Source organism: Rhamphochromis sp. 'chilingali' (genome assembly GCF_963969265.1).
Source record: "Rhamphochromis sp. 'chilingali' genome assembly, chromosome: 6".
Classification (NCBI taxonomy): domain Eukaryota; kingdom Metazoa; phylum Chordata; class Actinopteri; order Cichliformes; family Cichlidae; genus Rhamphochromis; species Rhamphochromis sp. 'chilingali'.
The window spans coordinates 3,113,022-3,127,594 of NC_137933.1; the positions used below are offsets into that span (position 1 = coordinate 3,113,022).

At 38.3% G+C, this 14,573-nt stretch overlaps 1 protein-coding gene across 8 annotated transcripts in view; it reads left to right on the top strand.

Annotated features, from left to right (window-relative positions):
- The first annotated feature begins 2,125 nt into the window (after positions 1-2,125).
- ppfia1 (PTPRF interacting protein alpha 1) overlaps positions 2,126-14,573 on the top strand; it is a 45,790-nt gene continuing 33,342 nt past the window's right edge. For 6 of the 8 annotated variants that reach the window (XM_080884025.1, XM_080884027.1, XM_080884024.1 and 3 more), the window contains exons 1-2: positions 2,127-3,172; positions 4,378-4,647. In XM_080884025.1, the coding sequence (XP_080740151.1) occupies positions 4,378-4,647 (270 nt within the window). In that variant the 5' untranslated portion in view covers positions 2,127-3,172. Of the gene's footprint in view, positions 3,173-4,377; positions 4,648-14,573 lie in introns of all 8 variants that reach the window. The other 2 variants (XM_080884022.1, XM_080884028.1) reach the window with 2 other exon arrangements.

Sequence of the window (14,573 nt, forward strand, 5' to 3'; positions counted from 1 at the left end):
TCTGGCTTCATAGATAGATAGAGCTGGGTGTCATCTGTATAGCAGTGAAAATGTATGCTATGTCTTCTAATGATGCTGCCTAAGGGAAGCATGTATAGTGTAAACAGAATTGGTCCTAGCACTGAACCCTGTGGAACTCCATAATTAACCTCAGTGTGTGAAGAGGACTCTCCATTTACATGCACAAACTGGAGTCTATTAGATAGATATGATACAAACCACTGCAGTGCAGTACCTGTAATACCTACAGCATGTTCTAATCGCTCTAATAGGATATTATGGTCGACAGTATCGAACGCTGCACTGAGGTCTAGCAGGACAAGCACAGAGATGAGTCCACTGTCAGAGGCCATAAGAAGATCATTTGTAACCTTCACTAAAGCTGTTTCTGTGCTGTGATGAGCTCTGAAACCTGACTGAAACTCTTCAAATAAGCCTCTGCAGATGATCAGTTCAACTATTTGAATTTAAATGTCCATCCATCCATCCATTTTCTTTGTTTGGGAATAGTATGCTATGGTTTTTGGTGTCCCTGGTATACTTTTTCCCATATATACTTTTAGTACACAAGGAACCAGCAGTCACCCACACTTTGAAAACATCTACAACACCGACAGAAGGAAGATTTGGGAACCAGCTTTACTTATACAGTGTCAGCAGAGACTGGTGGGGTCTCTGAACCATCTTTGTTCTCAGCCTATAAGGGACACAAGTGATCAAATGAACTGCATCACGTTTTTAATTGGGTTTGATTCATTATCTGCCCCCCTCCCAAGTTGCTGCTACTGCTACAGCCACCACTACCCCATCTCCACCTCAGCACGTCTTCACACTCCCAGTTCATTTCCAGTGCCTTTCCCCCTCAGCCATGATCCTCCAATACACAGCCACCCTGTTTCTAACATGTTTCTGACTCTAATGCCCAAGAGGCTCTGCAATACTGCCACCAAAACACTAGGTGGAGGTAGGGAGTATATAGCATTGTTGGCCAATCTTTACTTCTTATTTGTACTTCCTGTGTTTATTTTAAATAATAGTGACGACAAGGCATGTCATACTACGCCAACTGGAGCTAATACATCTTGAAGAAGAGATACTGATAATGAAGCAATTACAACCGGGAAACCGAGGGTCTTGAATTGTCACCTCACCAAGAACACCTTACTGATGTTCTTGTACCCCATTCCAACCTTGTACAGGCCTGGAATGGAACAGATTGATTCTGTGGTGTGCAATGAAAATCTCTACATCTCCAGCTCTGCCAACTCCAATTAAGCCTCATGTCTTTTTGTCAGTTGCACCTGTCTCCCTCTTATTCACACACATATTCTGTCTTGCATTTACCTGCCAAACTATACATCACAAAAGGACTCACTGCCATGTTTTAAACCTCAGACCTGTCAAATTGTCCATTATTTATTAAAATGCATTAAAGTTATACCTCAAACATTTTCTAGTGAACTTCTGTAAAAAAATAAATTCTCAAAATATCACATCAAAATTTACAAAATAAATGAATACAAAACTTGTGTTGATCCGTCACAAGAGGGCGTAAATGTTCTCTTTATTGCGAGAGCTTGGTTTACCAGTGACAACTGAATGTGGGCCAAAGAGTGAACTAAAGAAATTATTTGGAAAAAAAACAAAAACGTTTGGCTCTTCGATACCTTCTTCCACAAGTTACATTATAAATTATAATGGCTGAATTCGGTTAAGATGACCTCGGGCCTTTTAAATCAAACTGTTAAATGTTCCTCTTAATCATAGTTACGTTTTATTATTGTTATTATTGTTATTATTATTGGTTCTACAAGCAAAACATAGACAAAATACAATATAAAATGTTAAATGTAAGTTACATGTGTATTTAAAACATATCAGAATACAAACTATGGTAAAATAGCCTGTTTGATATTAGCCGAACGGTGAGACATCCGAGAACCTTCACAAACATACATCCGAGATATTGTAACCTGTAAATTTAAAGAAATAACGGGTATTGTTGATGGAAAAGTCGTGCTTTCTCTCTGTCTTTTCAATACACAAGTGTAAGCTTATATCCCTACAGGAACTGAACGTACTGCTACTTCTCCACTTCCTCCTGTTGCCAACCTGGGAAGCGCTCTCTTCCCGTAGACTGGCAGTGCAAGCGACACTTAGCCCACCATTGGCTGTCCCGACTGCCGAAGCTGGCAGGCAGTGGCGACAGGGAAGGACCGGACCAACGGACCTTTTTGGTGGAAATACTGACATAACGCCGGGAAATCGGGCGGAAACAAAGGGAATATATGTTTTTATAAATGGTCTGGATTTCCTAAACAGACTGAAACGCTGCTAACGTTGAATGTTAGCTGGAAGTTTCCTAGCTGGTGCCGTGATGTGGTGACGCGACTCCACGGAATCGACGGGAGGCTAACGTTAGCTGATGCTAACGCTACTTGATAAATGAATAATTTTTAACAGAGCTTTTACGACTCATTTCAGGATTTTAGCATTTTAGATAGTGTAAGAAACTTTTATGATAGATTTTATCATGTTGTGTACTTTTATGTTAATGCTTCAATGACTGCCTGACGTATTTAAGCTAAAATAGAGCAGCAAACATTAGCTTCCTAGCTGGCTAGTAGCTAACATTGGCTAGTTGTCGACTTTAAACTGTCTTTAAGCCAAAGAATCCTGTTTCAAATGAGCTAAACCGACTACGGCTGCTTATTATTTTCACGCCACTTAACTGTATCAGTTAATGTTCACTAGTTATATATGAGTCAAACTTTATATCTGAGGATGGTCGTTCGTTTTGAGATGCAAAAATGAACGCTTCGTTCCAGAATCCAGATATGCAATCACCGAATCACCAGCTTACTTAGTGCTTGGTGGCTAGCGCAGAGTTAGCCAGTCAAACTTGGAATACTGCCCCCTGCTCACTTTATGCGAGTGTCGCTTTGAGGCCTTTTCTGAAATGATCTCTTTTTTTTCCACCAAGAGGACCCTTTCACTGCCTTAATGCATCCCTGCCTCTGAATGGAATTTCTGTTTTGAATGACTCTGGATACTTGTAAAGCTTGACAAGGCTCTAATCCACAGTTGGAGTTAGCTGGACTTGTTGACGTTTACTTCGTCATAACATAACCTGGATTTACGAAGGAACTTGGAGTAATAACATTCTTTGAAGGTGAGAAAGAACTTTAACACGAAAATACTTGAGAAAACAATTGTAGGGTTTAACCTAACTCCCAGACGTATCTGATAGCATTACAATGGGCAAGCACTATACTGTCGATGCATTTCGGCTTCCAGCCATCCTCTTGATGGGGACCTAGTTCTTCATTAAAAATAATTTACAAAATGCAAAATACAAAAATACTTTGAATAGATTTGTAATTACTTTGACAATTGGTGGCCCCCTTAATCGTTTGCTATACCTCATTTACTACCCAGCTAGCCCTTATCTTCACCTCTGCAAAAAAGAAAAAGCATCGAGAATCGCTCCTCTGTAAGTCAGCCAAAGTCCTCTACTTCCACTTGTCATCCTGTAGTTTTTGATGCATGGTGCAGTAGGTATCGGTGGTTCTCCCCGCCATCTGTCACTACCTTTACAAAGATCCTCAATGTGACCATCCCCCTCTTAAACATGGTTTATCCAGAGGGGCTTGACCTCAATAAAAAGCCTTAGTTTGGATTTTGCGTTTCGCTTTGCAAGGGTCTAGTAGGTAGATTTGTTCTAAATAATTGGCACGTATCAAGAATGGTTTCCCTCAGTTATAGGAAAGTGCAGTTGACTGTTTTTGAGATTTTGGTGTACCTAGCTGCTACTTGTTCCCTATTGGAAGTTGTTGTTGTTCCTTTTAGGTTGGTTAAATCCAACTCACATGACTCCTGGTTTCCAGGAGCCTGTCTACAGGACTTGAGCCGCTTGATATGGAGAGCGGCCTTATTACCCAGACCTTCTCAGCTTTTTAGTAAATTTAACTAGAATGGGTTAACGTAATTGTTTTTCTATAGACTACTATCAGCACAAACTAGTTAACCATTACAGTAAGTCAACTAGATTCAACTGATTTTGGTCTTTGTTGTCCCTTTTGTTAGTCAAAAAGCTACTGTGAGGGTTAATTTAAACTATGGAGATTAAATTACCCCTCATGAGGACTTTCAGACTTGCCCACTGTCTAATCTTATATCTCAGTTTGTTAATAATTTTGTTAATATAGGATCTGTGTGTGTGTGTGTTTTGTTTGTTTTTTTCTTTGGTGTTCTTCAAAGTGGTTTTGGTATTCTGTTTTAACACAATAAAATGCTTTTTGACTTTTTTGCTTTATTGACGTGACAGTGACGGAGGTCCTTGTTTCTCCTGTTTTCTCCTGTTCTTTATTGTTGCAGATGATGTGCGAGGTGATGCCCACCATCAGTGAGGCCGAAGGCCCTGGTGGTGGAAATGGCGGAGGCCGTCGAGGTTCCGGTTCACCACTTCAATCTGACTCAGAGGGTCACTTTGAGTCGTTGATGGTGTCTATGCTGGAAGAGCGAGATCGTCTTCTTGAGACCCTGAGAGAGACTCAAGAGAATCTGGGCCTGACCCAGAGCAAACTGCATGAAGTTAGCCATGAAAGGGACTCACTACAGAGACAGCTGAACACTGCTTTGCCACAGGTAAGTGAGAGAGACCTTTTTTCTTAAAGGAAAATCCTGTTCTTAGTCCAGGTAGATTAATTCTTAAAGAAATTCAGTGTTTGCCATTCTACAGTTTTTTCCTGAGACTAAGCCTTTACTGGAAGAAATAGTACAGAGAGTGGTTTGGTTTGGGGAATTGTATGGCTTCTGGATTGTATGTTACAATGAGATTTGAACTAGCAATGCACCAATATTTGGATTGGCTTTCTGCCAGATGGTAACTCGAAAAGCTGGATTGGATATCAATAACAATGAGCCTATGGCCAGTTAATTCAGCTCAGGTGTATGCCGCTTACTAAACCACTTTGGCAGCAGAAGGCAGGTTGCTAGAGGAGGAACTTACATTGTGTAGAGGAATCGAATAGTTTTTTTTTTTTTTTCAGTAGTTCATAATGTAACCACAAATAGTCAAGTAAGAAGACACAACTGAAAAGCTGACAAAGTTGCTCTCTTTCTCTCTTGCTCTCACTGTTATGTTCGGTGTATTACTACTTTGGAAGATTTTACTACAGCCTAACATGTTTCAGCATCCACAAGTCTAATAGGGTCCGTGTGGATGTCCATGTGCCTACCTGTATTTTGAGACCAGGTAGTCTTGTTCACAGTGAATTTACATTATAATGCACCAACTACACATGCGCTCCAGACAATAGGTGTCAATTGGACTTCAAAGAAGTATAACAGGAATGATCGTTTGGCTGTGTGGTTTTCAGCTGTCTGTTTGTGACGCCTAGGATTGAGAGGGTAAAAAGGACAAACTAGTGGTCTTACTGCACAGCGTCCTAATAACTCAAACTGAGTGCAAACAAATTGGGCGGACAGCAAGAATATATTTATTTGATTGTAGTTATTATTGTCCTGTTGACCTATACAGCTTTTTTTTTCTCTTCCTTAAAGCGTCACACTGCCTCCAACAGCTTGCCTTCTTTCCTGATGCCAGGTGTATTTTTTTCCACACACGGACAGTAGAGAACAGAGGTCTCAAACTCATTTTACAATTTGGGACACATACAGCCCACTTTGATGTTAAGGGGGCCAGACCAGTGAAACGCCCTTTCTGTCAGTGTAAAGAAGTGACATGTTTAACTGTTCACTACATGATAAAGTAAAAGTTGCTTTGACAAAGAAAGAAATCTGTTAGTATGACTCTTTGGACTGAAATGTGTAAAATTATAGAAAGGTTCTGGAAGCTTATTTTCCACTGTCCAGTTGTGTTTTTTGTTTTGTTTTGTTACTGTAGTTGTAAAAAACAAACAACCCATTGTTATAGTAGAAAGTGAAAAATGGAAACATTTCTATCATTTAATTGTTTATTGCTTAATTACTTTGTAGTATAAATGGTCATAAGGGAGTATTTTAAGCAGTAGGAAAAAACTATAAAACTTATGAAAATACAGTAAAAAGTCCAAGATAAACAAGGTAAGCAAGATAAACAAATGTTAAGAATTATAAATGGGCTCAAGTGCACATTTAGGCCTGTGAGACTCAGACACTGAGCCGTGGCTCTGTGGTGCATGCAGTTCTCATTCCTAACATTCGTTTCGATGTCACTATGGGATACCCCTCCTTGCATGTTCCTCAGAAGCATTTATCTCATTCCGTCAATCCTGATTGAATGATGATCATGACAACCATGTCGTGTAGAGCCGCCCACCCTTGCACTTTTACATAGTCGTTATTCAAAAACCTCTTCTCGCAGCGATATCTCTGCATATCTAAACCTTCGTAGGCTGGCTAGCTTAACTGTCCACAGACAGGAGTGTTAGCTTTTTTCCCCCCAACGGGCGCTAGCTACCTTCGCTCGTCTCTCCTGAACCCAGATCTTCACCGTAGATTGGACGTCATACCACTTACCTCCGGTAAGGCGGTCTTGTCTGCACGATTTAGCACACCAGCTAACACCACTCTCCTTCGGCCGAGACTAGCAAACCAACTAACTTGTATCCCTCTCCGTTAGCATCCCAGCTAGCAAAAAATCGTTTTGGTTTTTGGACAAAGTTTGTGTTTTCCATTGTTTAAGCACCGGTTCCAACCAAAGGAGGTATGTTGTATTAACAGAAAAGGCTAACTTGGTTATTATTTTGCAGAAAAAAAGAGTGCTAAAAATAAAAACATAAGAGGTTTTTTGGACAAAGTTTGTGTTCTCCATTCTTTAAGCACTGGTTCGAGCACCGTTTAAGCACTGGCACCGTTTCAAAAGTACCGGTTTGGCACCGGTATCGGATAAAACCTAAACGATACCCATTCTTATTCAGGTCATCAAACAAATTTTAATATCAGTCAACGATGATCCTTTTATATAAAAAATTGAGTCTTTGCCCCTCAGGCAGAAAAGGTTGATGTGGTAGTGTCGTCAATCCGCGGGGCGGAAATTAAGGTTGGGCGACTGGACGAATATATTGACTATCGACGATAGGCTGAGCCTCTCACCGATTGTTTTTACTGAGCGATTTATCTGTTTATTTGCCCATCAGTAAGTTTTGTAATAATGTTGGTTAAAGCTTAAAAAAAAGCAGTCGGCGGGAAAAAACATAATAGCGCTGTTTTATTGCCTATGTTCAGAAAAAAACAAAAACATTTTATTTTAATTAAAAAACCCGCAATGGTAGGGAGGGAAACAAAGAGAAACTGGCTTCTTTTTTCCACTATAACCGTGTTTATAGGCTGTTCCAAACAACAAATGCAAAATTAAACAAGAAGTAAGTTAAACATCAAAATGTTTCTTCCACTGAACATTAAAAAAAATCTCAGACGTAATGTTAAGTCTTTTGTGTGATTTGGCGCATCTCAAATAAATGAATGAGTAATTCAAAAAGTAGCTATATTAATACTGAAACAAACAAGAAAGAGAAGGTAAAATATTCCCTCCAAACAAAACTTATAAAATCAAAATGTGCAAATCAGTCCTTGCATGATTACATTGCTCCACCCTTCAAAAAGTCACCTGCGCAAATATATCGTCTATCGTCGTTTGTTGGACTGACGAATGTCGGTTGAATGTCGGGCAGTGTGGACGTCCAAATTTGTGAACATGAGAACGAGGCGACGTAGGATTGTGATACCACAGGTGCATCTACTAAAAGTCTCAAACAAGTTTGAATCTCAGTGACCTTGACCTCAAGGTCAGAGGTAAAGTTTTCTGAAAATCTTGTGAACACAATTTCAAATGTATACCATAGGTGTGTTTGCTAGGAGGCTGAGGGGTAGCACTGGCATCCACCAGTATTTTGAAATGATGATTTTGTCTATTAAGGGGGAAGAAACCTAGCCAAACGTTTCCAAAAAGATGACCTTAATTTCCCTAACCACACTCGGGCCTGATTACACCCAGACTACAAGCTACTGTTAGTAACAGACTGATGAACCTGCCCAGGGTGTAGCCCAACTCTCGCCCTATGGTAGCTGGAATAAGCTCCAGCCCCAGGCTACTCTGATAAGGATAAGCGGGAGAAAATGGATGGATGGTTAAAAAAATAAATAATATTTTCACTTAGCACATGTCAAATTTTGTCCTTATTGTTAGGCTTCATCCATCTCTTTGAAATCATAACACCCATGGTGATATTGTGCTTCCTGTTTTTAAAAGACCAGTGACCAAATTTTCTTTTCTGGTCAGTGCTACAAAGGCATGAATTGAGAGTGCTCAGTAGTAAGACACAGAGACAAAGGCTGGCTTGTTACACATAGTGACAAGAAAGTGACAGAGTGCAAGTGTTGCTTTTGGCCAAATGTGAGCTGAATTAATAGATTAAAAGGAAACGGACACAAATGGAGAAGAGTGCTTTTTTTTTTTATGTAGTTTAGTTTTAAAGGCCAGTTGCTTTATTCTTAAAGCTTTACCAGCCTATTTATATTAATTATCTAGAATGGTTTTTTGTTGTTGTTGTTTTAAATGGATATTGCTTTACATACATGCATACATTTGGTATGTTTTGTAGGTTTTTGTAGGCAATACTGGTTTCAAATTCCTCTACATTTAAATGGATTCAAATATTTCATTCCATTTTTTCTTTTTCAGCCATTTCTCAGTGTGCTTAAGATCATTTTCCTGTTGAAAGGTCCAACTCTGGTTAATATTCAACTGTTGAATAGATGGCTTCTTTTTTGCTTCACATTCTTAAACTCTCTTGAAACTCTTTCATGCGATTCTTCTGTAGGTTGCAGAGGTGGTTTGTTGTGGTGGTGCCCAGTTTGCAGGATCATTTGGACAGTAGTTTTCTGGTCCATATCAGACTTTGGAGCAAATGCCTCAAGTTGTTTTAGCTGGTCCTTCTGGGTTGCCATGGTGACTACTGCAAATAGCAATGAAAGAGTATTTCAATAAGAAGTGTATTTTGCGCACCACGAAATAAGCAATAGACTACAATATAATTTGATAGACATTTTAATATTGTCATTCCTTATGTTTTGTGATATTGGACAACCCTAAAGGAATTTATTATAAACATTTGGTTTATGCTCCATTTTTAGTGTTTGTTTTTTTTTAAATGTGTTAAGAAGATTTTAAATGAGATGCACTTCTCTACAGCGTCATGTGAGTAAACCTGTTCTTTAGCTCATCTTTTTGTTTAAATCTATTTGCAAACACATGGAATGTGTAAATTTAATAAAATGACTTTTCACCCATGGTGTTCACTAGGGCTGAACTGATTCCTTGAGGAATTCAATTGTAGAAAATTGTTGACACAAATTTTTTTGCTTCGTTTTAAACAAGTCTCTGCAATGCGCCACTGTTACCATGGACACTCAAGAGTTTCACCCTCGTTTACGACACAGAACTGTAATAGAAAGGTACTTTGGTGCGGTGTGTGAATAAAAAATTTTGGGAGCATTAACTGACGCAGCCCCAGTTTTTCAACAAAAAGATTGATAATACATCAGCATCAGTGAAGATAAACGCTGGCTTGGAAACCCTCCAATGTGGCTGAATTACAACAGTTCTGCAAAGATGAGTGGGCCAAAATTCCTCCACAGCACTATAAAAGACCCATTGCCAGTTATCGCAAATGCTTGATTGCTGTTGTTGCTACCAAGGCTTGTTGTTGCTTTTTATTTCAAGGCTTACCTAACATTTTTCAGATTGAAAGTAAAATACAAGCAATCATGGTACACTTAAACTCGCAGAAACAAACACATACAAACGAAAACACATACAAACGAAAACACACCAAACCTTCATCATCCAGGAGATAAAATACTGTCCCAAAGTATTGAGTGTTTGTATATATTTGCATTTAATATGGCACATAAATACATTCAAATGGTTTGGGGTTTTTTTTCTGTTTTGTTTTTTTGTTAAAACGATGAGAAAAAACAGACGTTGTCTGCAGTTAAACTTTAAAGCATTGCCGTTTTGAAAAAGGAAACCAATGAGCAGTTCATTTAGAAAAACCTGGGTGTTTTTCCCTTCTTTTGAATATTTTATTACGGTTTATTAATAAATCACACAAAAAAGAAAGAAATGGATGGTACCTTTATAACTGAGCAGACAGCACTTTATTTTGTTATTAATCATTCCAGCCCCTGTATTTCAAAAAGCCAGAACAACTGCAGTATCTACACCTATTGCACACAAGTATTGTTTAAGTGCTTTTCCAAACTGCTGCTAGCACTTCTATTCTATAGATCTAGTTCATTTTGTAGTTCTCCTGTGAAGAATGTATAGCTGAGTCTTTTCCTATAGACCTGTTGAAGCAACAACTGAGCAATGGCTGACATCAATAATAGGTGCCATAGCAATTTTTAGGAAAAAGCCATAAAATGGTGCAGTGCAGCACCAGTACATGTAATTTTGGCAGTTGGGTGGGCAGTGGAAGCATTTAAAAAAACAGACAAACAAAAAAAATGTTTTCACTTAAAATGCATTAGAAGGAAGCAGGAAAAATATAGCACATTTAAATAATGCATTCACAATTTTATTAATATACCCTTATTAAATAAATCTATAATTGTTCAAGAATCTTTGCATGCACTTGTATCACAAATGTAACATAAAAGAAGAGTAAAAATGAAAAATTTCTCCTCCTTTTAATCAATTGAGTTCTTCTCTATTGATGTGGGGTTTTTTTGTCTGTTTGTTTTGTTTTTTGGTAGCAGGCTTAGCAACTCTGTACAGAGCTATTGTGGTGTCTAATTAGGTTTGATGGTGGGTCCCCGTTTAGGAGAACAGATGCCCGGTGCACAGTGTCACATTTCAGCACCTATAAGCTTTTAAGAGCAGCTAAAGTCATTATGTAGAAGGCAGGCTTGTTCTGATCAGTCTCAAGAGCATCAGTCTGCTGACTGTACAGAAAAAAAATGTAGCAATTATTGTCATGCACTGTGGGCTCTTAAAAAGTGTAAGGTTGTTATGAAAGTTTAAAATGAGTACCCGTGTGTAGCTTAGAATAGCTGCAGTTAGACTGTCTTTTTGTTGTATAAAACAGCCTCTAGGGATGATAGAAGGCTTCACAATTTAGACATGGCCTTGTCTCCATGCTTTGTCCAGTTGAAGAGAGCAATAAAAAAAACATGGGCTGTCTCCAAGTACTAGACAGAGGATAGCGGTTCCTATCATAGTCTAGGGCTGCTCGATTATGGCAAAAATGATAATCACGATTATTTTCACTGAAATTGAGATCACGATTATTTGACGATATTTATTTAACCCTTTAAGACCTACTATAGAACCAAGTCCACCAGAGCTTTTTTTTTTTTTTTACATGCTGTAGTGCCATTTGTGGGAGCATTTCAAGTTGCTATACATCAATACAACTGTTATAGCCCATATTTTAATAATATGTATGCATTAAGTCCATAGTAATTACATAAATTGCAAAAAAGTGCAATAAACTACAAAAAAAAATTGAAAATCGCTTTTGTTTTGTTTACATATATTTCTACTTGGAGAAATTTAAGAGGCTTATCCCTCAAAACTTTAAATACAATAAAGTTGCAAAAAATAGTTTACAACAACAGGAAATTTATTTTGAGTGTCTTCATAGTTTTATTTTGGAGATACAGCAATTTTTATATACTGCAGGAAAAACAAAAAACAATCCTATGATGCAAATTTGCAAAGAAAACAGCATGTGCATCATTTCACTGTGGGAAGTGTTACGAACAGCTGATGGATCGGCAAAGCGTGTTTCTGGAATATTATGTTTTTGTTCCTGCAAGCGCTTTTTATGCAATTTTTGCAAAGCTATATGTGGAACGAAACCGTGACCGAGGACAAGCTGATGGCATCAGATGTAAGTACAACTCCTCCGGTTTCATATGCAAAACAAATTATTTTGCTAGCTTACACGGTTCAGGTTCTACAGGGATTTAAAAATAGTTACGCAAAACGGAGCGTGCTGCTCTGACCGGATTTAAAGGGTTAACAATGACTTTAAAAAAATAATATAAAATAGTGTGCAACACCACTGAAGTTTTTTTTTTTTTTAAACTCTCTTTTCAACCAACGGCAGTCACTCTCCTCTCCAAATAACTTCTGCTTAGCTTTCCGAGCTTCCCTCGGGTCCTCTTAATCAGCGGTCTCCAACCTTTTTTGCGCCACGGACCGGTTTATGCCCGACAATATTTTCACGGACCGGCCTTTAAGGTGTCGCGGATAAATTAGGGAGGGGCTAATAATCGGCTCAGTCATTTTTAATGATCGTTGAAAGCCCAGATCGTAATCGTGATTAAAATTCGATTAATTGAGCAGCCCTATCATAGTCTATACAAGAATACACCACATTTGAAGACACAAATCAAATAGTTTAAGCTAGTTTTTAACAATTCATGTCAGCCTCAAAAGTGTACTGTTATTGTATGAAACATGGCATCGGCGGATGGGAGTAGGTGAAAGGTTGATTTTCTACATGTTAAAGCTAGTTGAACAGGTGGTCTGATAAACTGTTTTTGTCCTTTAATGCAAATGTTTTGATTGTGCTGAAAATAACAGGAGTCATTGTTATTACGTTATCTTTTCACTTTACATTGACTATCTCCAACATGGGGTCTCTTATTTCTTGTGTGGTGTATATATGTTAGCCTTAAAAAGAGCACTGGCTGCAGCTTACCACAGACTGTTAGTTCACTTGCCCCTACAATTTACACAAATCTATTTTATTTGTTTCTAATGGAAGTACTGACCTCTTCCAAGAGCAAAAAGTTAACAAGTGTGAGAGATAACATAATTACATCTTGCTGGTGACTTAAAGGAGTGATGTATTCTAGCTGCATAAACATTTAATGGGTAAATTATATCTAGGAGTGAACTGTTAAATGTATCGGAGGAGCGGACCTATACTGAGATTTAAGTTTGGTGGAGTGATCATCTTTAGATACCTAATGGTAGCAACACTGGTTGTCTAGGTTCCTATTTGTGCTGAACCGTTTGCAACTGGTACCAGTTTAAAACAATCCTCAGTGCCCAGCCCTACTTACAACTTGCATTGTCATTATACTTTAGGTACCCGATGTACTATTTCTTATATAGTACCCTTTTGTTCTACTTGAGCGCTCAAAGCGCTTTATACGGCATGTCTTATTGACCCATTCGTTCATTCACCCCCAGTTTTCATTTCACAAAATGAAGCATGGATGGCTTGATGGATTACGTTATCATCACATTTGCTAACCTGTTGCTCTTGGAACATGACTGCATTTCCTATCGTTTGTCAAAATTATGTGCAAGGTTTAACTTGTCCACTGTCAATGCCTCTCATGTATATGCTAATAAAAATTTTATTAGTGTAGTACTGACTGTAGCTAAAAAATTTTGAAAAGTGACATTTATTTTAAATTTTAAAACATGCTGGTTCTATAGTTGCTAGGGTTATACACTTGCATTGAGAGATGTAAGACAATAACATTTAGTTGACTGCAGTCGTGAATCTATTGACCTCTAGTGGTGAAATTTTACACAAAGTAACATTAAAGACCGGAAATAGCGCTATCCAAATGCTCGATTCTGTACAGTCAGTGTATAAAAACAATTATCTGACACCAAACAGAAAATCCTCATGTCATTGGACAGAAGCAATGCTTCACTAACCAATGTTGGAGCACAAAGTTATACAGCTTCCTTCAGGATTCTTTGCAGCAGCCAACAGCTGAGGTGAACGGCAGTCTGACAGGTCCGGGATACTGCAGTTACTGACTTTTTAAATAAAAATTTAAATTTCCTATTTAGTGTGTTTATTATTTACTTATGTTAACATGTAGTACAAAAATGGTTTCCTACACCGTTGTAGAAACTTGCTGGCTTGCAGTTGCAATGCCCTGACTTTTGGCTATGTTTTATACGCGTGTCTGCTTTGTCAACAAGCTGTGGACGGTCAGCTAGGACACTTGTACTTGACTTGACATGAAGGGCCTTTGCTAACTGGTGGGACTGCCATTATGACAGCTAGGCAGTCTGCCTAAGTGAAGTCTGTGTGTGGGGAAACACTACCAAGGTGTTATGGTACTATTTTCAGTGGCAGGTTATTGCAGTATCATAGTATAGCATGAAACTTAGTGCCCACAAAATTCCTGCTTGCTTTATCATGTGTTCTGTCACATAGTGTGCTGTGCATTCTTGTCTTTGGTATTGACATAACTGTGTCTCACTGTTTCCTGATCTTCTTCCTTTGTGCAGTGATGCCATAGCTACATTCGCAGTTAGAGAGCATGAACACTGAGAAATTAAAAGATTTAATGTTAAAAATATACTTTATATTCTCCAAGTTGACACCTTGGACACATTTTGGTCCGCTATAATGTTTTTTTAGTATCTTAAATTTTATGTCACTAAGCCACACAAAAAGAATATTTACTATATACTGTTGGTGGAATTTTTCTGTGGGAGAGCTTACTAAGAATAATGAAATACTAAATGAAACAGACAATCCAAATAAAAGGGATAAACATAAATGCATAATGTTAATGCTGAA